Source organism: Cygnus olor, chromosome 2, assembly GCF_009769625.2.
Source record: "Cygnus olor isolate bCygOlo1 chromosome 2, bCygOlo1.pri.v2, whole genome shotgun sequence".
NCBI classification, from domain to species: Eukaryota; Metazoa; Chordata; class Aves; order Anseriformes; family Anatidae; genus Cygnus; species Cygnus olor.
Genome location: NC_049170.1, coordinates 104,617,069 through 104,644,331, shown reverse-complemented (window position 1 = coordinate 104,644,331; position 27,263 = coordinate 104,617,069). Strand labels below are relative to the sequence as shown.

At 39.4% G+C, this 27,263-nt stretch overlaps 1 protein-coding gene across 4 annotated transcripts; it reads left to right on the top strand.

Annotated features, from left to right (window-relative positions):
• The first annotated feature begins 19,692 nt into the window (after nucleotides 1-19,692).
• Nucleotides 19,693-22,398, top strand: MC5R (melanocortin 5 receptor). Of its 4 annotated transcripts, none has more exons than XM_040549917.1 (3): nucleotides 19,693-19,748; nucleotides 19,832-19,944; nucleotides 20,778-22,398. In XM_040549917.1, the coding sequence occupies exon 3, from the start codon at nucleotides 20,859-20,861 to the stop codon at nucleotides 21,834-21,836; it is 978 nt and encodes a 325-aa protein (XP_040405851.1). In that variant the 5' UTR covers nucleotides 19,693-19,748; nucleotides 19,832-19,944; nucleotides 20,778-20,858; the 3' UTR covers nucleotides 21,837-22,398. The 4 variants fall into 4 exon arrangements, with proteins under 4 accessions (XP_040405851.1, XP_040405853.1, XP_040405852.1 ...); XM_040549919.1 differs by having other exon boundaries at nucleotides 19,702-19,748; nucleotides 19,832-19,936; XM_040549918.1 differs by lacking the exon at nucleotides 19,693-19,748 and having other exon boundaries at nucleotides 19,761-19,936.
• The last annotated feature ends 4,865 nt before the right edge of the window (nucleotides 22,399-27,263 follow it).

Below are 27,263 nucleotides of genomic sequence, written 5' to 3'. Positions count from 1 at the left end.
TCCACACAAAGAGCATCACCTGGTCTGCCTGCCTGCTTTTCCTTTGGGATGACCCACAAATGCAGCAGAAGTATCCCTCACTATTTTATTCAGTGCTGGTACAGAAGGTGGTGGTCAAAAGGTAGCAGTGAGGTGTGAAAACAGTAAATACAGGCAGGAAAAATAGGAATTGGCTTTCTAGCATAGCGTGTTTGTGCCTCTCTCTTGTGTTTCTCTCTCTCTCTCTCTCTCTTTTTTTTTTCTCCTCAGAGTTGGAGGTAATTTTTGACTCCCCAATGACAGAGAGAACACCAGTGTTCTACCTGAATATGTCTGAGTAAATGTAGGAAAAGTGATAGAGTGTGCATATTACTCAGCATAGCCATTTATTTTGTTCTGCTTCACTGGGAATCCCAAACGTCTCTTCATGGATTTCTTTGCCTGCATCTAGTTTTAAAGGGCTGAAATAGAAAGCAAAATAACTTCAGAGTAAACATGGCCTATCTATTAACAAGAGCGTGCAGCAGATCAGCCTTACCAGAACAAGTTTGGATATATATTATTCTGATGCAGTAGTGTCATAATGCTTAGCAGTTGCTTTGCTTTACCCTGCCTAAGGCTGGGCCTGTTTATTGCTGCATGACTTCTTGTGTGAGACAAGCCATCTTGTCCTTCCTCGGTGGCTTTCCCTGAGAGAGCTGACTGTAGCTGATAAGTCACCCTGTGGGAAATATCAGTCATCACACCTAACAGGCAACACTTTCCTTGGAGGAGAAGGAGCAGGAAACAAGACCACTAGTCTAGAAATCTAAGATGGTTTTCTGAGCTGAGAAAACTTCCTTTTCCCCCAGCTCATGCACCGCAGTAGGGAGATTGCTATTTCACGTGTCTGGCAGGACTTTCCGTCATAAACACTGACTTGTTATGAAGAAAAAAACAACTCAATTATTTTGTTCTTCGTAAGGAAAGTGAAAGTGGAAATAAGTAAAGCAATTTAGTCATGAGTTTGCTATCATCATCTGATGCCTTGTGAAAGGCATATTAGGGGGTTTTGACATTGGTCTTTCATCCAACAATTAGTACCAGTCTAAAAGTGAAAATATTCTGCAGATCTGAGCACTATGGGGCTTTTACTGATGCAAAAGCATCACTTTTAAAGGTTTCTGTGTTGGAGAAAATGTTAAAGGTCATATTATTGCAGCATACACTTATTTTCATCTGATATTTTGTGTAGTTCCGTCAAAATCAGACCTAGCATGGGACAGCTACTAAAAGAATAATTAGTGGCTGCTATAGCATTTTGGGCCATTAAAGTCTCCCTACTACTCATTACTGCCTAGGAAACATCTCCTGCTTCAATTAGTACAGCATAATTACATAACAGCTCTGATGATTGTTTTTCTGCAACAAGCAGTGACCCTGCAACATATATTGCAGCCTTTGTCAAATATAATCAGAATAAAGAAACAATTTTAACTGCACAAGTCAAAGGTAAATTGCTCTTATTCTCTTGCTGAAGAAAGGCAAAAAATAGCTCAAAATTACAGACAAATTTTATAATTTTTATCACAACAGGTGAACATGTAGGCTGTTACATTAGAGAGGAGATGTACATGAAGTTAGAGGTGCTAGTCAGTGTGCTTGAAGATTTGGTTATAAGCAGAATAGACCTCTGTCAGGTAAGGGTATAGTATTAAGGCCACCTATGGTTTTGAGTGTTTTTCATACCAAAAGTCCTCACAAGCTTCACAAAGGTTGGAATGACTTTACCAGGAAATATAAGTGACCCAGGTCTCACTTGTACCCACCTGCACAACAATGTGAAGAGATGATGTGTAAAGATGGTACGTGTGGGAATTGTACAGAGCCTGCTGTTGCCTCTCCACTTAGAAAGAATAGTTATGGAGAATGCAGAGGAGTTTTTTTATTATTATTATTTATTATTATTATTTTAGTGTGTAATTCCATGCTAAGACTGCACTTGAGAAATGGGTCGCCTCAGCTGCCAGCCTTGCAATGAAGGCTACACTGGATACAGCACAAGTTAACTGACCTGTGCTTTTGCCTTATTTCAGAGTAAGTCCAAAATTATACCATACAGAGGTATAAAGAGCTTTGCAGAGGGATAGTTGAAGCCATCATCATGATCTTTGGTGATGATGTAGAAAATCAATTCTTCCCTGTAAAAAGATAAAATATATTAACTGGACTTCAGCCTGAGTTTTTGGTAAGTAAACTGGTAGTTGAATCAGTAAAGAACAATCCCAGAAAGCTCTTCTTCCTCTTTTTTTTTTTTTTTTTTTTTTAAGTTCAGGGGGAGGAACAACTCTTCCAAGAGTCCTTCACTGTCAGAATCCTTACATTGAACAAGTCCTTTTTATTCACAAAAAAAAGGCTGAGAATGTCCTGTTTCCTCAACAAGGGTAGTAGTAATCAAATAATAATTGCTTCCTTCAGTCTTAAATATCTTCCAAGCCAGTACTTTAATAGAAAGCTTCTTTTTGGATCCTTTTCAGGTATTTTTGCGTACCTGATTGTTCCCTCTATGTTCTGTTTGTGTGTCTCTTTCAGAGGAGTCATGGAACTGCAATCCAGATTTGTCTGAGTATCATATAATCACAGGCAAACTCTCTTTGAATATAACTTAGATTTTAACAAACCACATTTAACTGGTCCCTCATTTAATCTAAATGAAAAGCACTTACTTTGAGGCAATGCCCATCCACCAAGAGATTTCTTTCCAACAAGAGTTCTGTAAGTCTATGACTATTTGCTGTGACTATTTGCTCAATTCCAGTAAAAAAAATATTTGAAGAATTCTGTCATGGACAAGGTAAAGGTTGCTGTCTTTGCCTCTTCATGTAATATATTTTAGTCCCTGAATTAACATGTGATAAAATCTAATCATTTTGATTTTTCTTAAATGTATAAAAGCAGAGTTTGGTTATACAATTAGGCTGTAGTATTAAAGCATTATAATACATATTATAGACTTGTATTAAGATATTTTTCAAGTACAATACCATTATTTGATAAGTATTCTAAATAATTTTACTACAATCCCTTTTCTTCATATGCTGAATTTTGTGTGCATTAGCTTGCTGTTCATTAGAAAAGAGTTAGCTTCATCACCCAGTGGGTTTACAATCAGCATATGTGCCAAAAATTATAGATGAAGAGCACAAATATTAACTTGTAAAAACAGTACTGTCAAAGTCTACAGAAATTTGAGAGAAATAAAATATGGATATTACTTGTACTGGGCCTGGCTGGGATGGAGTTAATTTTCTTCATAGCATTCCATATCGTGCTGTGCTTTGCACGTGCGGCTAAAGAGTGATGATAACGCTCCAGCATCTTCATGTCTGAGCGGTGTGTGCACAGCACCAAGGCTTTCTCTCCAAGCTTCCCCTTCCCCCAAAGGCCAGGAGGCTGGGGTTGGCCAAGAGGTGGGGAGGGAACGCAGCTGGGACAGCTGGCCCCAGATGACCAAAGGGGTATTCCATACCATATGACATTGTGGTCAGCAATAAAAGCCGAGCGAAAGGACAAAGACATGGGGATACTGATGGCTATGGTGTTTGTCTTCCCAAATAGCTGTTACACATGCTAGGGCCCTGCTTTCCTGGAATTGGCTGGATATCTGGCTGCCAATGGTAAATATTAAATTAATTCCTTATTTTGCTTTGGTTCTATGTATAGATTTTGCTTTCCTTATTAAACTGCCTTTGTCTCGTTTCATGACCCTTTGTGCATTCCTTCTATATTCTCCCTATACTGTGGGAGAAGGGAGTGAGCAAGCAGGGTGGGTTCTTGGTTGCTAGCTAGGGTAAAGCCATCACCATACAACAAAGCTGAATTTTAAAAGATTATTCATTTTAGAAATTATGTTTTAAGGCACCTTACTGGAAACAATATGAGAAGGACTGATTTTTCAAAGGTGACCTGATAGCAGTCTTTGAAAATCAGGACACTTGCAAGACAGCATGCAAAATCTTTCTTAAAATATTCTGAGCATAATAGTACATATGTAAAGCTGCTAAACTGATTTGTGTGCACTGGTATTTAAATGCCAATATGGACCACGTAACAAAAGTAACATGGTAGTAAGATGGGCAAGTTTAAGGGTCTAAAGACGTTCCTCTTGATGCCAAAATAAGTATTTACAGGGCTATAGGAAAGATTGGTAATGGTGGTTACCTTTGTGTTATAGATTTGTCCTCCATCTACTGTGTAGCAGTACAGTGTGATCTTTTGTAACTTCTGCAGTCTTGCCTTTTCTCAAATGCATGTAATCATTACAGTGGTCTACTTTATCACAGATACACAGCATGATTTTGTGCCTTCTTGAGACCCAATTAAACACTTGCACTGAATATTAAAGATTCTGCTTATCACTACATTGATTTAAGTTTCAAAATTTGATGGCTGTGTCATTAGTGTAACCAAGTGACAGAGTGAGAGTGCAGCATGATTATATTTCTTGTTTCTGTGCAGGCAATTAACAGTGGATGGGAAAGGTGCTGATTACTGTGGCCAGTCTCAATGCATAACCCAGTTGCTTGCCTTTGCTAAGCTGGATCAGTGCAGGAGGGCTTCACAGAAGAGCCTAAATGTTTTTTGATGATTTTGTAAGGTAAGTTCAGTACTGGCTTCAGTGGTGTAGGCAGATTTGTAGAAAATTTGTCCTCAATATTACTTTACCCACTGTTCTTCAGACTCTAACAATAGAAGAAGTACAATATTTAGTAGTCTTTATTCACTGCTGATTTTCTAAGAAGCAGTTTTTTGGTAAGGCCTTTTATTTAATTTTCCATTCATTACACACCCAGAAAGGAAAAAATGAACAAACAAACAAACAAAATCCCCACCAAACAAACAAACAAACAAACAACCAAGAGAAAAAAAGAAGTAGCCATCATTATTACTTTCCCATTCACATATTCGTTAGAAAATTCTGTGCAGAAAATATTTGTTTTAAATTTTATAATATAAAAAGATGAGGAAGAAAATCTGTATTACCACCATAACATCAGAATAATGACCTGTTATTGAAAAGAATATCTGATTTTACACTTCCATGCCACATTAATCGTGCCCACATATACTCAATTATATCAAACTTTAAAATGTCAGTAAGGTTTTGAGTAATTATCTGCAATGGACAGTCAAGGCAACTTCCAATATTCAGTGGGGAAGAGAGTGCTGTGCTGTAGTGACCTTTAACAATAGCAAACGGAAGGAAAAGAAGGGCAGTTGTAGAGGTGTGAATTTTTGGATGTTTCCCTCACACCTGAAAGTCACAGCTGCCTGTTCGGTATGGTATTCAGCTCCCAACTGTATGAATCTGTTCCTTGAATCTTTCAGAATTTCCTAATCTGTGGTCAAAATTCACTCAAAGAGAAAAAGTTGTATTAGAAAACAAATTGTTTTGAACTACTTGTGGCCAAATTTAACACTATGTGCTTAAAAGATTAGGTAGGGAGCGCTTGTAAAAAGCTGGAGGCTGGAAGTTTCATTAAAGCTGTGTCCTGTTGATATTCTGGTAGCTCCCAAAGCTTTCTCTGAAATCAGTCAGTATTTGTGTGTCTGAGGATAGATCACTGTGCCTTCTTTACCAGTAACAGTTGAACTAGATATGCTATAAATTCATAATTCACGGTAAATGCAGTAAGAAAAAGTATGTCTATCTTGCACTGCTCATCAAAGTTTCCCTGAAAATCTTCTAAAGTATTTGACTTCACTTTAATGGTAAAATCCCAAAATGATTTTCATATCTTTAAAAGAAGGCAAATTACTCTTATATACCTAAATATGATAGTTTCTCTCCTGTCTGAAAGCAAAGGGCAGAGTTTTGTCTGATGGGAAGCTTGGAATTAGAAAAATCACAGAATCGTCTAGGTTGGAAGAGACCTCCAAGATTACCTAGTCCAACCTCTGACCTAACACTAACAAGTCCTTCACTAAGCCATATGACTAAGCTCAACATCTAAACATCTTTCAAAGATCTCCAGGGATGGTGACTCAACCACTTCCCTGGGCAGCCCATTCCAATGCCTAACAACCCTTTCGGTAAATAATTTTTTCCTAATATCCAACCTAAACCTCCCCTGGCGCAACTTTAGCCCATTCCCCCTCGTCCTGTCACCAGGCACGTGGGAGAATAGACCAACCCCCACCTCGCTACAGCCTCCTTTAAGGTACCTGTAGAGAGCGATAAGGTCGCCCCTGAGCCTCCTCTTCTCCAGGCTGAACAATCCCAGCCTGGTTGCCCTGTAAGTGCCGCGTGATGACACTCAAGATAATCTGCTCCATGAGCTTCCCTGGCACTGAGGTCAAACTAGCAGGCCTATAGTTCCGCGGGTCTACCCTCTGGCCCTTCTTGTAGATGGGTGTCACATTGGCTAGCCGCCAGTCGACTGGGACCTCCCCTGATAGCCAGGACTGCCGATAAATGATGGAAAGCAGCTTGGCCAGTTCCTCCGCCAGTTCTCTCAGTACCCTCAGGTGGATTCCATCGACTTGCATACATCCAAGTGCTGTAGCAGGTCGCCAATCATTTCCTCGTGGATTATGAGGGCCACATTCTGCTCCCCATCCCCTTCCACCAGCTCAGGGTACTGGGTATCCCGAGAACAACTGGTTTTGCCGCTAAAGACTGAGGCAAAGAAGGCATTAAGCACCTCAGGATTTTCCTCATCTCTTGTAACTAAGTTTCCCCCCACATCCAGTAAAGGATAGAGATTCTCCTTAGTCCTCCTTTTTGTGTCGATGTATTTATAAAAACATTTTTTGTTATCTTTAACAGCAGTAGCCAGATTGAGCTCCAGATGAGCTTTGGCCTTTCTAATTTTGTCCCTGCACAGCCTCGCAACATCCTTATAGTCCTCCTGAGTGGCCTGGCCTCTTTTCCAAAGATTATAAACCCTCTTTTTTTCTCCTAAGCTCAAGCCACAACTCTCTGCTCAGCCAGCCTGGTCTTCTTCTGCGCTGGCTTGTCTTTGGGCACATGGGGACAGACCGCTCCTGAGCCATTAAGATTTCCTTCTTGAAGAGTGCCCAGCCTTCCTGGACTCCTCTGCCCTTCAGAACCACCTCCCAAGGGACTCTGCCAACCAGTGTCCTGAACAGCTCAAAGTCAGCCCTCCGGAAGTCCAAGACAGCGGTTTTACTGGTCCCCTTCCTGGCTTCGCCAAGAATAGAGAACTCTACCATTTCGTGGTCACTCTGCCCAAGACAGCTCCCAGCCACCACATCTCCCACCAGTCCTTCTCAGTTTGTGAACAGAAGGTCTAGCGGGGCACCTCCCCTGGTAAGCTCACTAACCAGCTGCGTCAGGAAGCTGTCTTCCATGCTCTCCAGAAACCTCCTAGACTGCTTTCTCTGGGCTGTGTTGTGCTTCCAGGATATGTCTGGGAAGTTGAAATCCCCCCCGAGAACAAGCGCTGACGATTTTGCAACTTCTGCCAGCTGCCTCTAGAACTCCTCATCTGTCTCCTCATCCTGGTTTGGTGGTCTGTAACAGACCCCTACCGGGATGCTTGCCTTGTTGGCCTTCCTGCTGATCCTAACCCATAGGGACTCAACCTTATCATTCCCAGCCTCAAGTTCCACAACATCAAAACACTCTATAATATATAAAACACTCTCTAATATATATAAAATGTTCTTAGTGTATTGACCGTGTTGCTAGGAAAAAAGCCCACTCCATGTGGATCAAGCAGAGGGCACAGGCTTCCCAAATGCTAGTTGAAAAAGAGATAATTTATGAACTAGCTTTTTAATTTGGGTCAAAATCTTTCACTGTGATGGAGAAAATGAAATCTGAACTGAGAAGCAGCTGCATAAAAAAATTCAACTGGAAAACAAGGTATGCTGTGGACTTGGAGGGGATCATGCTATGACCCGAGGTTGTGTATGGAGCAAGTCACAAGTTTCTGGGTATATATTGGAGGAAACTGGGGAGGAAAGCAGTTGTTCTTATTGGAAGGGCTCAGGAAACACATGATTTGAAAACCGAAACCCCATGTCTTTAAGGATTGTCCGCATTAGAAGATTATTCTGAAAGGAGGTAAGGGGTTGATTTAAATCACTACAGTTATGCCAGTATAGATTATTCCTTAGAGGCTTTTATTCTGTAGTTGGATTCATCAACTGAAGAGTTATAATATAGTAACTAAGGCGTTAAGGACATCAGAAGAAATTACAGACAACATCTGATATATCAGCAATTGGAGGCTAGTGTGAAAAGCTGTTGTCTTTAAATCCAGAATTCTAATTTTCAAATCAGAGGTCATTTTTAAAATTATTATTATTATTTTTTCCCCCAGATGCATCCCTGTACTGTATTATAATAGAAATTTTTCCCCACGGCTTTTTCCCCACTGCTCTGGGACCTCAGACCAGTACTCGTTTGCCAGCCCATCGCACTGGGAAGTGGTACAGCCCTCACTGCACCTCTGCTCTGCCATGTTCTTGAGCAGGCACTGAGCTGGAAATCCACTCCCTGGTGAGCTTCAGCTCCTCCATGTTTCTACCACAGTGTCCTAATCTCACGTGAATCACCTGAGAAGCACTTGAAAGAAGTATTCACCCTCCAAGATGGGTAAGTAGGTAGGGAGACTTGCACAGCTGCCCTGGTCCCGTGCATCCCCACCTAACTGCATGTTTCAAGTCTTCAACACTTCCTGCTGGAGGAGCTGGTGGTTTTGGTCACCATGGTACCCTGTGGTAGTAGAAGAGCCTGTGGAATTTCCTTCTGCCTAAATAACATTTCATCCCATAGACTGAACTCTGGTCCTTGGGCCAAAAAATGATCTTCGGATGTTGTTTGTCTGAAGTCTGTTATCTGACTGTCATCCATGCGACTGCAGCTATACCAATACTCTAGAACAATATCCACCTTTTAATAAAAGCAAATTTGCCACTCTCTTTTAAATTAAAAACATTAAAATGAGTCTGAAAAAAATAAAGACTGTCCTATGCATCCTTTTCAAGGCTATGCAAGGGAGGCATATAGGGTAGAGAGCTTGAAATCAAATGTTTTTGAATGCATGGATTGTTCTTTGTTGTCAATGGTAATATTTTTTCCCCCCAAACAAGTCAAATGCAGTTAGTACTGAAAGAAAAAATACACACACTGTTGATTTCAGGTGAAAATGCCAGAGCACTTTTTTTTTTTTCCCAAAAAAGCAAAAATATGGGATATTTTAATTGAGATTTCAACATCAGACCTAAAAAGCTTCTGTACCCATTAACAAGCTCAGAGAATACCTTGCTGACTTAGTTCTCCTGCTTTTTTTTAAGGTAGCAAATAGAAACATGCTGAACAAATATGTTATTTCTCCTCTATGTGCTCATGTGTGAGCATTTAAATGCAAATACTCAGTTTCACTCAGAGCTTCCCTCGACACAGCAGCTGTTTTGCATTAGTGCCACCAGTTCCATGAAAGCAGTACAACTTCCTGCTGGAGGTTTATTTGTGTAGTTATTGATGGAAAAAGGCAAATGTTATACACAGGAACGTCTCTAACCATGCAAATATAGCCAGGCATGCCAAGCAAAACTATCCTAGCAAAGATGTCTCACTTCTAACTGACATTTCTTCTCTAAACTAGATGAGAAAAGTTATTGGAGGTGTTTTTTTTTTTTTTTTTTTGTCATAATTGTGTGCATTTCCAGCCTTCAAAGGCAGAGCTGTAAAAGGATAATGATACACAGGCATGTTATTTATAGCTTGCTGTTCCTGGTCTTGCTACTGCCCTGCCAGCATCAGGCACTTTGAGGGTGAAGCCCTGTATCAATTATAGGAAGAGAAGCTGGAGCTTGTCTTTTTAACCATTGTACCCTGTCTGACATATTTCTTATTGAGGTTGCACTGAACTTATGAATTCTGTAGGTGAAATAAATATAGCATCAGGCTGAATTTAAGCCCTGTAAATGCAGTCTTCAGTGATGTGTTAAAAGAGATGCCTACCATTTCTTGGGCCTTGGTGCCCAGACCCTCAGGGCAACAGCGCCTCCATTGGAGACTCACTCAGAGGCAGGGGCTTCAACCCCAAACCTCCCAATTCCCCTCCCGCCCCAGATTCCTTGCTCATCTGACTATGGGACTCCAGTCAAAGATGCTCTTTTGTTGAAGCTACACCAAAGCCATGCCTCTTAATAGCAGCTGTTCATTAAGACCCTCATCTGAGAGAGGAGAAGCTGGTGTTTTTGACCTCGTTCTCTGGACGAAGTGTTTTATTTTTGTTGGATTAGAAACATCAATAAACCTCAGAGCACTCTTCTTCCTCTTGAATGAGTATACAGTCTTTCAGGCAGCAGAAGGCTGTGATTAGGTCTGGGCCAGAAGAGGAGAAATAAACAGGTGTCATAACTGTGCTGCTCAGGGAGGCCACCTCATCCCCTTCATCTACTTACTAACTCACTCAGAGTTCAGATTTTTTTTTTGAGTTAACTCACCCCCTTGTTAATTGTGCCATGCTTCAGCAAACATGGAAACCATTTGCTATGCATCTGTATTTCTGTTAAGAGATTTAGTTTGTTAGCAGACACACATCAACAAGTAAAATCAGTTGTATTTATTTTATTTGCATGTGAAAATCATTTAAGCTAGCAGAACAGTTTTGGTTTCTGTGGTTTGGCTTAGATTTCCCTTAGCAGCTTTGCTGGCTGCAAGTTTCTGTCTCCCATTGGCCATTTTCCCCTCCTACTTACATTAAATAGGCCTGAATGTAGACCATAGACCAGAGCCCAACCTTAGCAGAAAAATAGCCATCCTTTTAAGAGACTACCTTCTTAAAACTCAGAACTATTCCCTGATCTAGTTTGTTATATGGCTTCCAAGTGTTCCTGCTATCATAGCTGGTGTGGAGACCAGACTGGCAAGTGAGGGCTGCTTAAGGGACACTAGCTGTGGAAATAAATGGATTTCCAGTCATGGCACACTGTGTGTATGCTCGATTCTTGGTTTCATTTTCCAGTGTTCATTTGCAAATGATAATTTTCAGATTACTTCAGATAACCAAACCCAAACCCAACCAACCAACTAAAAAGCCCCACAACCAACCTCCAGACCCCAACCTTGCAATACATTCTCGTAACTCCAGGCCAGAAAACATATAGGGTTTCCAAACTGTGTGCCTGGAGTTAGCCTTTTAAATTGGTACTTAAAAAACACCCCGAATGTCCCAAGTTTTGAAAGTAATGATCATTCTTCTGCTAATGGAAATCTATTCTGGAATGTCTTTTGAAAAAAACAATTCAATGATTGCTGAGGACAACCTCAATAAACACAAATAATCAAAGGTGAAGAATAAAATAAAAAAAATGAGCTGAAAGGATAAGAAGAAAAAATTTTAGACAGGGCTAAAATATTAAGATCTAATATATTTTGGTTTTATTGGCTGTCTGCTTAATGGACACACATTCATTTAGAAGTTGTCTTCTTATCACAACTGAGAATAGCTGACATGTCAGCTTGGAATATTAAAATGGGCAAGCACCCTGATTGTAAGAGCTGTGGTTTAGCATGGCAGTAAAGTTAGTGATCTGATCCTCTATTAGAAATGTGGCTGTGGTATAAAGCTCTGATACAATTCAAACTCATTCAGCTATTTTGAATTAGTTTAAACAATTTTGATGGGTTAGCTTAACACTGGCATATTTTATGACAGTACTTGAATTGTCCATTTACTCCATTCTAACTTTATGTCGGATCAGGTATTGACCATCCTATTGCAGGCCAAAAGCTCTGTATTGTGTCCTAAATCCAGCACAAACCTTCAGATTAAACGTATCACTTCCACTGAATAAGCTGTCCCGAACTTTTTCTTGCTGCATCCTCTAATTCACAGGAGCAGGTCTTCATAAGAAATTCCCATGGCCTTCCTGACACTTTAAAAGCTCACTATATTAATCTCAAAATAATGTAAGAAGAAGATGAAAAGAAGCACCTAGTTACTGAGAATTGTATTGTCTTTTAGGAAGACTCTAATGAAGATGAAGAGGCGGCATTTTCATTAGTTGATTAATTTATCTCTCACATTAACAATTCTATAATATTAAACTTTCATTTGCCTTTGTATTTTAATCAATTGTTGTATTATTTATAATTGTGAAGCACTGCAATTTTCTCCTAGTCTTGTTTAGTCTGCTGAGAATGGACTTTTATAAATCTGAAAAAAAAAGAAAGAGAAAACTATGGCTTACTTTTATTTTATTATTATTTTCACTGTTATTGTCACTGCAGTTCATTTTAACTCTTATCACTGTTTGCAAACCACAAATTAACTGAACATACTGGATGAGATGACCCATGTTCTCTAGTTTGCTTCTCACTATGTGTTCAGACAAAGCTCCAAATGTCCTACAGTGAATTCAGGTTGTGCTTGGAAGTATACTTTGTGTTTCCCGTTTTTCAGAAGTGATATTATCATTGAACTTGATAATGTTGATACCACAGGTCAGTACTAATTCTGTTACTAAAATTAAGAGGTATGGTAACAAAATACGTTTCTCTCTCTTTTTCTGGAAATTAAGCTTTTATTTCACCCTATTCTTTGAATAAGTGCCTGTGAACTTGCCCTGCCTGCAAATTTATTCTATGGAAAAAATCAGAAGGCAGCAATTTATATATATTTGCATATAGATAAGCTGACTACTGTGATATTGTATTCCCTGAAGCCAAAGTTATTTTTTTTTTTTACTCCTTTGTGTGTTTGTAAGTAGGCATTCGGACCTTGGTTGTTCCCTCTTGGCTTTCAGGAAACATATGAGCTAGTCATTGACTCACTTGGATGCATCAACAAAAATACACTTGGGTTTGTTAATCAGAGCCATTCTCTTTAGCTCTGTAACATTACTGACATTAATGGAGTTGTGGTAACGAACACAGTACTTGATGTTTAAACCTCTGGAATAACATAGGTGATGGCTCTCCATGTCCATGGGTGAATACAAGGAGTTCAAAAGTAGTCACTAGAACTAGAGGGCCATGGTGTTTTTTGGTATCGAATTGCTACTCCAGCAATGAGTCTTATATGAACTTATATGGAGAAACAGCTTCTGTCTTTGTGTTGTTCTGCTCTAAGATCTACACAGCTGCATCTTCCCTCCTGACTGCCCACTCTGTTTCTTGAAGTATTTGAACTTTCCATCTGTCAGCTCTGGAGACCACAAAGGGTGGCAACTCAAAATTGATTGATGGGAAAAATTTAGTTTGATTTTTCCTTAAATTAAAGGTTCCTTTCTTTCCTTTATTTATTTATTTATTTATTTTTTCAAATATGTTGAAGCATCTGACTTTCATCCCCTAAATGGAAATATTTCACTTCTAGCTTTCAGCTAGCCATAGACTGCTTTCTTCTTTTATTTAGTATGAGGTGCATTTCATGCATTCAGAATCTTTAATAAGCACAAAGCTCACTTTTTCAAAGATGCAGCTTTTCACCAGTCTGCGATGTTTATCCAGCACTGACCTCCATACTGCAGTAGTTGAGAAGCTCAGTGAGAGGAGGTAAGAAAGATTGTAGATGTCACGCAATATCTTCTTTTATTTAGCAACAATTAGAGATGGCATGCAGCAATGTAATTCCATTGAGAAACTGTGGCATAGTACAGCCTAACTCTTGCAGAAATTGATTTTCCAACTGATCCAATAGCAACTGATTTCTCAGAGACAGAAATCTGCCATCCCTTTTAGCTCAAAGGATTAACCCATGCAATAGGCTTTCTTAGCTATTTTCATTAGAACCAGAGCTTAAACTAGAGGTTGCCATCTCTTTGAAATCATACTGTTCTTTTGCTTTTTCATTTTTTTTTCAAATAAAAATTACATATTTTTTCTTTTTCCCTCATGTTTCAAAACCTGCCAAAAAAATATTCTCTTCTGGACTTTTATAACCAGGCAATATGTAAGCCCCAAAAGCCAGAGAGTTGCTGCTCACCTAACCATTATGACAAGAATTTTCTCAGGTTCTTCTTCACTCTTAATACTGGCTTAGACACTAAATACAGTGGGGCACATGGTGCCTGCTGTTTGGCATTCTAAATGCCATGAATATGGAGGGCTTACGAGAGTCACTTGATTTTTTTATGTCACTGAACTGGGGCTAAGCTTGCTGTGGGGACAATGCTTTAGTGTCAACTGATTTAGCTTCTCACTTGTACAACTGAATGCACTTGTTACTTCTTTATGGAAGACAGTATTCTAGGTTCAAACACAATAATTGTCTTCTTTCCTTTCTCCAAATCAGTTTGTTTCTGGCTAATGTAATTTGCATTTTTTTTTTTAAATTTTGATATCTTTGGTTTCAGCCACAACAGATCTCAATATTTTTACTCCTTAGCAGGTGAATGCTAGAAAAGAAATAATTCCTACTCCTGAAATAGTGCTGTTTTATTTTTTTTCTTGCAGGATACAGTGGTTAAAAAATATCCTGCCATTAACAAATATATTGTATATTGCAAGTTTGCTTGGTAGGAAAGCTCAGAAAAAGTAGTGCAATAAAGGCTTGACAGAAAATAATTAAGTTCTGAGCTAAATGGTTATGATTTAATTCTCATTTACATTGCATTTATACACCTCATTTAATAGGAAATAACTGCATTTTTACCAACCTGTACAGAGATGAGGAAATGAACTGTAGTTCAGTACAGAGACATTAGAAATATCTCTAAAAAATACTTCAAAGGAGAGAAATGTTGATATTGCTGTCATAGCATTCTTGAAAATTGCTTAAAAATTGGCTAGCATGTATATTTACATTTAGTCATTGTGTGTATTGAATCAGAGACATTTGCAATTGCCAAGATAGGAACTCCATGCACACATTGCTTCACTTGAAATTTTGCATGTGTAGCAATATCTCTTGTTGGATACAGTGATTTCATAATTGCTCACACTGTCTATATCCTCTTGAAGCTGCCCTTTAGCTGCTTTTTCATCTTTCAATACCCATGTTGGGCTTAAATGCCAAAAACTAACTATGAGGAAAGCACTGGGAAGAGAGAAACTGAGTTCTCAGAGCTCTCAGCTCAAACCAAGCAACTAGTCCAGGACAGGGAGAACAGAGCTCCCAGGGTTCATAAACACCCAGAAATTATTATTTTTTCACTCATTATGAGGGATAAGTGGGATAATTTTTATACTCAAAAGGACATGAAGGAGACATCAAGGGAAAGCTGAATTTTGAATGTGAAGATGTGGTATTATTCACCCGCATTCACTGAGTTGGCTGTGGCCACTCCAACAAAATACAAATGCCCAAACATAGAAGTCCCAATGAGGAGACTAATTACACAATAAATTAGCAACATTTTATACAAAAAATGGTTCTCATGCACAAGCATTTCATGAAATGAATGAATAATGCTCTCTTAATGTTTCTCTTTACCATACTCGAAGACAAACTTGCAGAAATGAGATATGGGATGTCTCATAATATGCAATTAAAGCAGCATTATTATCACTTATTTTGATAATAATATAAATGGACAGAGATATTAAATATCTTTGGTCTTGCAAGAAATACTTCCCTTTCTCTTCTAGCAAGTGTAGCAAGTGGTACCTTTCTGTCAAAAAAATTTCTAGCACTGATCATCTGTGATTTTTTTAAGTCTGTAGCTAGCACTGCTGTTATGATGTAGCAGGCCTGTACTGCTGACCCATGCTCTAACAAAATGTTAGGGGATGATTCATTGCTGGAATTGGCTCTCCTTAGAAGGCACATAAAATTGATGGTTACTGAACCTCTTATTACCCTTTTACAGTTTAGGGAGCTAGTTATAACATCATCCGGTTTAGATTACTAGGATATGTCTTTCTAAAGTGCCTTTTATACTGCATTGCATTTTTCTCAGCTTTCTCTTCTAGTGTGAGAAGCACCACTGACAGGTACTGAGAGTGGCCAGAGATTTTCTGAAGCTGGTTTGGTGCACTCCATTGAAAGAGACGATGGTGAGAAGTGCCAGTGCAGTCATAGGAAGTGTGATTGATCTTTCCCTTTTCCAGGGCACAGCTTGCATGATATTTGGATGTCTCTTTCAGTCTTGCTTTCCTGTGATTCTTCCCACAAATGACTTTTCAGTGTTGATTTGAAAATTAATGCCATGATGTAAAAATATATATTTACCATAACACTGCTTACTGCTAAGCATAACTTTTAGGCTTTCAGCTATACCCTGCACAGGGGATGGGACTGAACTACAAAGAGTCTATCATCACTTCATCCACTGTTTTTTTTTTATTTTAAAACAGGAAGGATTGATGACTTTTATTTTTGGACTGGATTAATTGCCTGTCTTTGTTAAAGGCTAACTGCCCTTGCTTTGGTAGTCCTGAGGAGGTAACAGTAGGGACCTTGATGGGGCTCAGCCAATGCTACTCAGAGCAGAGGTCAAGAGAAATAGTTGTGTCCGTCTGAGCCGTTAGAGAACACTTGTTATGCTATAATATACTCGCATGCAGAGAAGGCCACGATCTTCACTTTTGCCCTGGATCCATGGATTATCTCCTGGAACAGAGAGCAGTCTGAGAGGATACTCTGTGGCTCTGAAATGTGCTAATGACAGCACAGGCAAGGAATAGACAGAAGAGAGATTTTGTAAACAGGCCAAGAGCACAAATCCAAAGCTATGTTATGAAGGACAAATATATTTTCATTGAACAGATAAAAATAGCTACAGAAGGACACTGGAATTAAATTGCTTTGATGTATTAGCACCAGACAAGTTGGGTAGATTTGTATTGGCTTCAGTAAAACTCTACTCTGAACCCATTAAGATTAGCACAGATTAATAACAGAATTCATCTGAGTGTAATAAACTCTTCTCACAGAAAATTCTTTGGGGGCACGTTGTACTGTTGGCCTCATTTATGCATTCATTGATAAAATCAGTATCTTGCCGTCATGAAGGCAGCGTGCAATTTCACTTTTGCCCTTTGCAGAAACACATTAAAACATCAGGTGGGAAGGGTCACCCCTGATACAGGGTCATATACATGAATTCAATGAGAAAACAAATGAGTGATACAGACAGGCGTCCTGGTTGCTGTTCTGTTTTGAAGAGAAGCTGGTGCCGAGTCCAGCTTTCTCAGAGCCCAGGTCTTAAACAGCTGGGACAGGCCCATCTGGTCAGATTCACCTCCTGGTACCTTTCAGCCAGCACCATGGCCCAAGGGCTCCAGGGCTCCAGGCTTCCCCCAGATCTGCAGGCCCAAGTGCCTCCACCTCAGCATGCAGCTGCTCCCTGCCCCTTTCCCTTTGTGGAAAGAGAACACTGTTTTGGGGACAGCAGAGGTTTCAGTGTGTTCCTCTGTGTGTGCTCAAGGGATCAGCACAGCTGGCACAGCCCAATAACTGCAAGTTGGTGCAGCCCAATAGCTACACAATGACAGTGATGCATGAAGTACTGACTGTCCCCACTGGCAGTCCAGGCATGTTCTTTGCAGTCTTGGAAAACGCTGGGTGCCAACCTGCCTGCAGAGACTCCTTTAATTTAATTAATGGAAGAAACAAGAGAGCTGAACACCAGAATCATGAACACCTGAAAGACTAAGCTAGTCTGTCAGGAGCCCTGCAGCTGGAAGTTTGCAGTTCATTCTTGGGAAACCTCGGGAGAATCCAAAGATCTGTCCCTGTGCCCCTTTACTTTCTATCCATATAACTCACCTGCATGCCTCCCTCCACCAGCTGCTAACTGGGTGCCCCTGCAGCTCAAAGTGTTATGCTTATAGCTGTTTGCTGCTGCAATATTATGATAAAACACATTAAAATTAGAAATATGAGTAAAGTATTTCTTCATTTCATCCTCTAACATAACCAAACTATGCTTACATCACTGTCCCAGTTTCCAGGTAGGTCATTTAGTCTGCTCACTTTGTAAATAAGGGAATTTCTTTATTTAGCATTGCCACTTATACCAGGGTTCTGGCCTTCAGTGTCTGGTCTGTAGCAGAAGAATCCAAAGGCTGATTCATAATGTATACGTGAGAGACCAGGCATTGTGCTGAGGAATAGCAACCAAACCATCCAGTGTGATGCGTGACTTATTTCTGGTAATCAGCCGGTCTGCTCTGAGTGCTGAAGGTACAGAGAGAACTATTGTGAAGACAGCTAAGCTGAGCCACAAAGAACTTTATTAAACTGAATGTACAGAGGAATTTGTAAACGGGAAGATAAACTGAATTTAGAGAGAGATAGTGCAATAAACCAAAAATTAGCGTACTAGAAGGGAAAAAAATAAGTGAAAAGAACACTGTGCACAATCTTTGGTAGATACAGGAACTGAGAAAGAAGTAAAATTTTATTCCTAGGTATATGATTTCCAAGGTCTGCAATGGGAAAATCAGAAACTATGGGAATGATAACAAATGATAACTAAGATATCTAAATATAACCTACGAGAACCAAAACATCCTGTACATTGAAGGACAGAAAGAGAACTGGAGGTGGGCATCCTCTATTCTTTTCTTTTGGGCATAGCGATGAGCTATGAGCTCAGATTTGGCACACAGAGAAGTTAGATGCAGCAGAGAGTGTTGCTCTTTGCTTGCTGCCATTGTCTGCTCAGATCTAACAGCTGCACTTGAGCATAGTTTGCTGCCTCTATTTTGTGATAACCTAAATTCTCTTTGCTTCAGTAGGGAGAAGGGGCATGCAAAGTTCATCTCCAGACTGTAACTGCATAGTGCTAGAGGAGCCTTTTTACTCAAATGAATCAAAATGTTTTTTTGCTATCTCTTCTGGTGCAGGGACTATTCATACATAAGAACCTTTCACACAATGGCCCAAGTCTTTGAGTGTCCTTAGTGTGAAGTTGGCAGTAACAATAAAGGAAGCTTCTATGGGATACAATAATTAGACACACAGATGTAGCTGCATTCTAACTCTAAACTCTATTTGTACGTCCTCTGAAAACTCAAAAATGGCACAGCATACAGCAATAAAAGTTGTGTTTTCTGGTGGTGATTCCTTAAGAGAAATGCTGTAAGTTAAAAATAGGCATTTGAAGTAGTTACATACCACAGAAAAAAAAAAACTGACCGCCTGGTTTATGGAAAGGTGACAATTGGAGAAACAGAGACTTTTTATCTCAAGTTAACTTTAAACCTTGCATGGTATTTGACTGGCTGGTTAGTGGATAACATAAAGGGTATTTGTCAGTGTTGGTAGGATGTGTGCTTTGGATTCCTCTGCATGCAGAAGCAGAGCTCATTTGCAAAAGAAAAGACTGCCACTAATTTTGCCATCTTTTGGGTGAAACCCAGAATGAGCATGGACTGCCTGACTGCTAGACCCACAGAGGGGCTCCAGATACTGCAACGCTGATCATTGAATTTCTCAGCTCTTGGACCCTGTGAATCCTGGGGGAGTTCACATCCATCTCAGGGAGCCCTGGTTCCCAGCACAGTAGTGTGTACTCCTCCTCAACTGCATCGAAATCTCTATTCTACAACAACAAAAACCCACACACATAAGAGATGCTTTTGGAAAGGAGCATGCCTAAAACATTTTCTTCTTTAATATCATTTGCCTTAAAAGATATAGTAGAAAGCGAGAATTTTAAAAAGCTCATCCTCAATTTTAGATCATTGTCGAGTTAAAAATAAAGACGCTTGAAAACCACTAGATGGTGGTAAAAACCCAAGTTTTTGCTAACAAAATCTGTGAAAAGAGAAGTTCAGCAGGGCAAAGGGGAGGAGGAGCCACAGCCTGAGTACTGAAGTCATTATTGCTCGGAGACTATAAAAAGGCAGTTGCACAGTAAGTAATTTATACATGGTCAGCCTTGACTCTATGGATATACTCATTCCTTTTCTTCTATAATGTCATCTGTTCCCACCAAGGAGTCCCCAGCCCCAGATGTCGGGTGAAGAGGTGATGAAACTTCTGCTCTCTGATGGAAAGGTTGCGGGTGATGAAGAGGAAGAGCAGCTGAAGGAACAGCTCTGGTAAATAGGTACAGTTAATTCTTGATTGCAAATAAAAAGTTACTTTTTAAAGCTGAAAATGATTTAGCTTGAGAAGCTTTGAATTTTACTTGCAACAAGTCACTGACTATTACCTTTAAGTGTTCCCCTTATTAAGAATCCGATGGCTTACAGCTTGCCATGAATATTCTCATTACCAAAAGAGCATTGAATAAAATACTTACAATCTGAAATAGAAAACATATTTCTATGACAGAATTTCCCCCTACAAATTCTGTAACCTCACTCTATCCTGGAATGTATGGATTTGGCTTGGTTAGTGGTTTAATACTATGCTTCTAAAATGAGCATGTCGGTATGGCATAGACAGGCTGTTTATAACACAGATCATGCAAACTTAAAAAGTACAAAGGTCAGGAAGCATGTATTTTTTTTACTGAAAATGTTCAATTCTTAATTGTGGCAGAAATTCAACTTCTATATATTATATTCAAGTGAGCAGGTTCTGCTCAACCTAACACTCTATTCTCCTACATTTCTGGGTTCTGAGAACTCAAGCTCTGAAAACTGTTGTTTTGCGTTCAGTAGAATTTCCAGGATATTGTGCTCACTTCTGGGAGACCAAGTAGGATAAACAAAAATGTGAAGGAAGAGTGCATGAATCTCTTAATCATTTTGTGGTTTTAATTTCCCAGTAATGATGAGTAGAAAAAATCTGAGCCATTTGGAGGTTGATTTAGAATCAGTAGAGGAATATGGTGTGGAAGAGGCAGGATGTGTACAAGCCAAATTACATAGAAATGGTTGATATTTGTTTTGTCAACTTCTGCCTGTTCTCGTCATGCTGTATTTTTTTTGGCAGGGTCCTTGCCTTTTGGAAAATGCATTTACCACACTCCTTGGCAAGTCCCTCAGAGAGAACAGAACGTGTTTGCTTCCAGAGATGAACACGTCCTCTCAACTGTATGTTTCTGAACTAAACCTGAGTGCCTTTGGCAGCAACTTTACTGTGCCTACCGTCAAGAGCAAGTCATCACCATGTGAGCAAGTGGTCATTGCAGCTGAGGTGTTCCTCACTCTGGGCATTGTAAGCCTCCTTGAAAATATCTTAGTGATATGTGCAATAGTTAAGAACAAGAACTTGCATTCACCCATGTATTTTTTTGTTTGCAGTTTAGCAGTGGCTGACATGTTGGTTAGTGTGTCTAATGCATGGGAGACCATAACAATATACTTAATAAACAATAGGCATATTATTATGGAAGATACCTTTGTCCGTCATATAGACAATGTCTTTGATTCAATGATCTGCATATCTGTAGTGGCTTCCATGTGCAGTTTGCTGGCTATAGCAATAGACAGATATATCACCATCTTCTATGCCCTGCGTTACCACAACATCATGACAGTGAAAAGATCAGGGCTTATCATTGCATGCATCTGGACCTTTTGCACAGGCTGTGGCATTATCTTCATTCTTTATTATGAATCAACTTATGTTATAATTTGTCTCATCACTATGTTTTTTACCATGTTGTTCCTCATGGTCTCACTGTATATCCATATGTTCCTCCTGGCTCGTACTCATGTGAAGAAAATAGCTGCTTTGCCTGGGTACAACTCTGTCCATCAAAGAACCAGTATGAAGGGAGCCATCACTCTGACTATGCTTCTTGGCATCTTCATCGTTTGCTGGGCTCCATTCTTCCTCCATCTCATCCTGATGATCTCCTGCCCTCAAAACCTCTACTGTGTTTGCTTCATGTCTCACTTCAACATGTACCTCATTCTCATTATGTGCAACTCAGTGATTGATCCCTTGATCTATGCCTTTCGTAGCCAGGAAATGAGGAAGACCTTCAAAGAGATAATTTGTTGCTATAGCCTGAGAATGGCCTGTAGATTATCAAACAAATATTAGCAAAACAAAACAAAACCAGGGAAGAGAATTGAAATGCAACGTCTTGCTGCACCTTGTTGTTCTGCTAAAAGGCCTATGGAATATCTTCTTCTATTCAGCTGTCATGATTTCTGTGGCAATCAGTATTATTATTATTATTATTTTTTAAATGTGATTTGACCTTTCTTGCCCTCCATGCACCTCTCACACTGGTGGTAAGAGCTACTCTGTGCATCTACATCAAGGGGAGAAAGAATGTTTTGAACCTCATTTACCCTGCTGAAGACTCTGGATCTTGTAAGAGGATTGCACAGGGAAAGCCTTATTTTTCTTTCTACCAAATGTGACAAGTGTGACCTGCCATGTAAATGAGCCCATCAGCTTCTCAGTGTGTGTTTCTCTCAATATTCTTTGTCTCTCTATATACAGCATGACTTATTCTGATGACCAGAATTAACACTTTTTTTATTTTTTGGGGGGGGCTATTTTCTTCCACAGTCATAAAAGCAGAGAAGTAGTTCCAATTATCAAGGTTCACATACCTCACTCAACACAGTTATGATCAATAAATATGCATGTATCAGCAGTCTTATATTGTGGTCATGACTGTTACTGTCATAAAATATGTATCATGTAAGAGGAAATTGTTCCCACAAGATTTCACAGGATGCACACAGTGTGTTGTCATATCTGACTCTATGTGTTCTTATCACTGTGTCTGTGGGAAGATGTACCACAGCCTAATTTTAAACCTGAATATGAAGACTGATTCTAGTTTGTTTTGCTCATTCACCACGGCTGGGAAAGTAAAGGGTACACAGCCTCTAACTTGAAATATAATGCTTTTGTTGAGAAAGAACAACTGAACGAGTGGCTGCCTTTGTATAGACATTAGAAAAGCATTTCAGCTTGGAGTAGCTTTTGTTATTGGAGGAAGCTGTGCTGTAGATTGTATTTTTCAAGCTGAGAGAGACGAATCAAGTCTGATGATCAGGAGGGTAGCAGGCATTGGCAAAACATGGTTCTCAAAAACTCAGGCACGTGTAGCTATAATATAGAGTACTAACTTTTGCTCCCCAGGCAAACTATTTTTGTCTTTGCTGAGAGGATTCAGAGGTGAAACCCCTCATGCATTTTGTGTGAGCAATACACATCTAGTCATGCTCTCATAAGCATGCAGTTCTGCAACAGCTGTGTGATGTGCAAAATATTGGATTTGTCACAGATGAAGGAAGTACAACTGTGACATTGATTTCTTAATGCCAACAGACACATATTTTGCACTGAGATATGTACTAGGTAAATATTTCAAGCAGTGATATACCCTCCGGACTAGATATCACAAAACAGCTTTAAAAATGAATTATTTCTTTCAAAAAGCTGAAAGAATAATCCTTATTATACTTGATCTAGGGGTGCTCTAAAAGTGTTGTTGTCAATAGAAAGACTATGATTGTCTCAGTGGACCTCAGATTATCCTTCTAAGGTAGAAAATTCTAGGTGTTATGAACATCTTTTTTTTTACCATAAGGGTTGGGTACCCAGTGGTTGCATAATATCCATCCTTGGAGATACTCAGAACTTTACTGGACACAACTCTGAGCAATCCGCTCTAACTCTAACTTTGAACTTGGTCCTGCTTTGAATGATTTGGATCAGATGACCTTCTCAGGCTCCTTCTGATATGAGATATTTTGTGGTTCTATGAAACAGCTTGTGTATTATGATATTTTTTTTTTCCTCCCAACTTAATCTCCTGTGTAAGAACTATGAAATGTTCTCCTCACACATTTAAAAAGATAACATACTCTGTGTCTTCATTTGCTTTGGAGGTCTCTGGCAGGATAAGTAGGGCACCTCTTTACCAGCAGAGTTGTACATTTTGTCTGCTGCAGCTTGAAATATGTACTGCCTACAGCTTGCACATACCTCCCTCTGAAATGAGTGGGAATGTTATTCTCAGTGGAGACAATTTATTGACTCTCAATATAATGGTTATATCAGTGCACTTGGTGCTGGATTCTTCCTTCAGTTTTATATAAAAATGGGATTTCAGAGGTACGTTTGTTGTTGGTAGAAAGAATCTTGCCTTGCTTCAGTTCACCTCTTAACCTTATCCATAAATGGGACTTGGAAATGGTCTCCTGCCTCTATGAATGTAAATATAAAAAATGAGACAAATTCAACTGCATAGCTAAAGGGACCAGCTGACATTGTAAATCAATCATTAAATCTTCACTGGTTATTACAAATGAGACATTCTTGTACATAACTGTAAATCAACAAATAGGAAGCCAAAACTGTAATGGCTTTGGGTATTTTCTTGAACTGTACATTACCTTTTTTTTTGTGTTGGAAATTTATTTGATGTAAAAACACAGACATATGAAGAAATTATTAAACTGGATTGTTGGAAAGCCCACTATTACTGGTTATTCATTGTTAACATGTCTGCTACACTTTGTAGTTTATTCACAGAAGGGATATTGCATTCTAGGCTTTCACTTCTCAATTTAAACAAGTGCCTTGCTAAAAAAACACATTCTGAAAGAGTACAGGCTCATATATGTGGTTACTCTCATTATATATGTGGTTACACTCATACCTATGTTCCTATAGGTGTCAGCATCATTTCCCCAGTATAAGCTTTACAGGTGGGAACTGTGCGAGTGTAAGGGGTAAATGAAAGCATTTTCAAGAACAGTCTAATTCCTGAAAAAAACTCTTTACAGTATAGAAATGTATATCAAACATATGTGAGGCCATGACATATTTTAATTGGTTTCTTTCTCCTGCTTAACTAGAGAATGAAAGCAATGTTTAGCATGCTTTCACTTCTTGGAAAACACTAAGCATTCTGATAGATTGGGAGAAACAAGCACAGTTTAAGTATGAAATCTGCTGTCAGAGGACAGACATGAAAAAAATTAGCTGCTAGGCTGTTGTTGCATCATGTTCCTACAGCTAATGGTACTACTCTTGCTTATGCTGCCAGATATTTATGGTTTGTCATTGGAAAGAAGTTCAGATCACACTATTTCTATCCCAGAGCTTCAAAACCAACTTCCTTTGCCCACTACTGATTTGATTATCAAACACTTCACTGCTTCTAGCGTGTGTCACTACTTTATTCTTTTTTAATAATAATAACATTTTTTCCCCCAAAATAATGCAGAGTGGGGTTGTTAGTAGGCAAATTACTTTGTTTCCAGCTTACACTGAGGTACTTCTATTGTTGATCTAAGTTTTGCTTGCTTCAGTAGACTGAAGTGGATGATGTTTTTTGCTAAAAACTGTGTTGTCTGGATAATTCCATATCCTTCATGCTCCTATACTAGCATTAGGAAAACCTGAATCTTTTCTCTAGGCCAAGGCCACTCTAAAGTACATGGAAAAAATAGTTTTCCAAGAGCCTTGTCATCTCCTGTAACATGGTACAGTCTTAGCTGAGGAGTAAAGAGGTGGTTTTATGATCCTTCTGCTTAGACTATCAAAACCTGGGCCAACCCAGCTTCCCAAATGGGACAGTTCTGTCACAAAGGGCTCTCGCTACTGAGTACTGCTGTCTCTGCATCTGAACTGGGAGTGATGATTGCTCTCAGCCTTATGGCTGACCCATCTCCATTTTGGGAGTTTCCTGCTGCTTATGTTTTTCCTCTTAGAAACACCTTTCCAAGTGACTCTCTGGAGACTGCAGTTGCATTCATCAGGAATCCTGGGCAAAAGGAGTTCAGAAATCACAGGAATTTCCTGCACATACAAACTTTATGAAGGCAGAAAAAGTATATGCATCAGTGGGAATGCAGCCAACCTCCCACAGTCTGCTCTCTAAATCCTCAAAGGATTCTGTTTTTTTTTTCCAAAGCCTTGTTTGGAGTTCTCCTGTTTCTCTTGTAGTAAATCCTTCTTTTCCTGCTGGTCAGCTTCTTGCACAGAAGACCAGCTCATGGTGACCACTACTGTACACAGGTTTTGCAATAGACAGTCCCAGTCTTCAGCCATGCTTTGCTTGCACAGTGCCCTTCTTGTCAGGTGAGGTGAGTGAACAAATCAGGGAATGGGGGCGTGGAAATAGGGATCCCCACATCAGAGATAGACAGTCATGCAGGCAGGGATGGAATTGCCTGCATAAGTTTCTGTGCTAGGTTTTCTCCAGGCGAGATGCTCTTTCTCTGTTTCTATTCTTATTATGCCTTGCAACTTGAGCTATGTGCATCTTAGATCTGGCTGGGTCTTCATACAGGATGGAAAAGGAGACTCTGAGGTGTGTCTATAATTGCATACATGCCTACGTATATATGAGGTCTTACTCCTAAATATAGACTACAATCACAATCAACATTAAAAAATAAAATAAATATGAGGATGTATAATTTCTACTTTTCCCTGAACCTTTCTGCTCTTTCTCATCCAGTTATTTTTTACACTGCCTTCCAATTTGCATGTTTTTTTCTCAAATATTTCCTCCAGCTGTGAACAAACTAGCAGAAATCTAAATCTGAAGACAAAGAAAAAAACTCAAGTGCTTTTTGCATCCTGAGATTCTGAAAATTATAGTGAATCAGTGTGTCAGAACAAAGAGTTCCCTCAGTGCCTGCCACACCAAAGACCCAGTGAAATTAAAAATCTTATGGTCCTTAAGTACTATCCCTAGGACAGTTTCTTCTTCAGCTGCTTGTCTAAAAACCCCTAAGAATGTGTAACTGGCTGTACTGAGTGATGAGAGTGAAGGGTCCCCATCAAAACAAACAGCAGCTGTTCAGGGGAATTATACAAAAGCTGGATATGTGCATGATAAACCTCTCAGCTTCCAGCAAACTATGGTTTAGGGACCTCTTGGGCCGGAGTTTATGTTTATAGCTTTGTGACTGGTAGCTCTCTCTGTTTCTTATATGAATTTATCTAATCACTTTTGGATCTCTATACTCATCAGTAACTTCTGCAGTTTAGATATTCTATGTGGAATTTTTTTGTTGTTGTTTTGTTTTTGTTTTCTTCTTCTCTTTCAAAACATCTGTTTGGAGATTTCTTCAATTCCCCCGAATCTTTATGCTGTAAGGAAGAGAAATAACAGGTCCCCATTCAATTTACCTATGCCATTCATCATCCTACTCTCTCATATCCACCTATAAAGTCTCTCTTTTCCAGACAAGGATCCTAGCCTATGTAATTTCTCCTGATATTTTATACCTTGTTGTCCTTATGTTGTTTTCCCAGATCTGCTACATTCTTCTGACTTGGAGGAGACCAGATGACCATATGATAATCCAGATATAGGTGAACAATAGATTTCTGCACTGCCAAACGACGCTGCATGTTTTGTTCTCTGTTCTTTTCTTATCAGTATTTAGGAATATACTTTCATTTAGCATGGCATGCTTCATAATTCAGAAAATGGCAGGATCTCTAATGAATTACCTCCCTGCAAGTGCTCATGGGAACATCTGC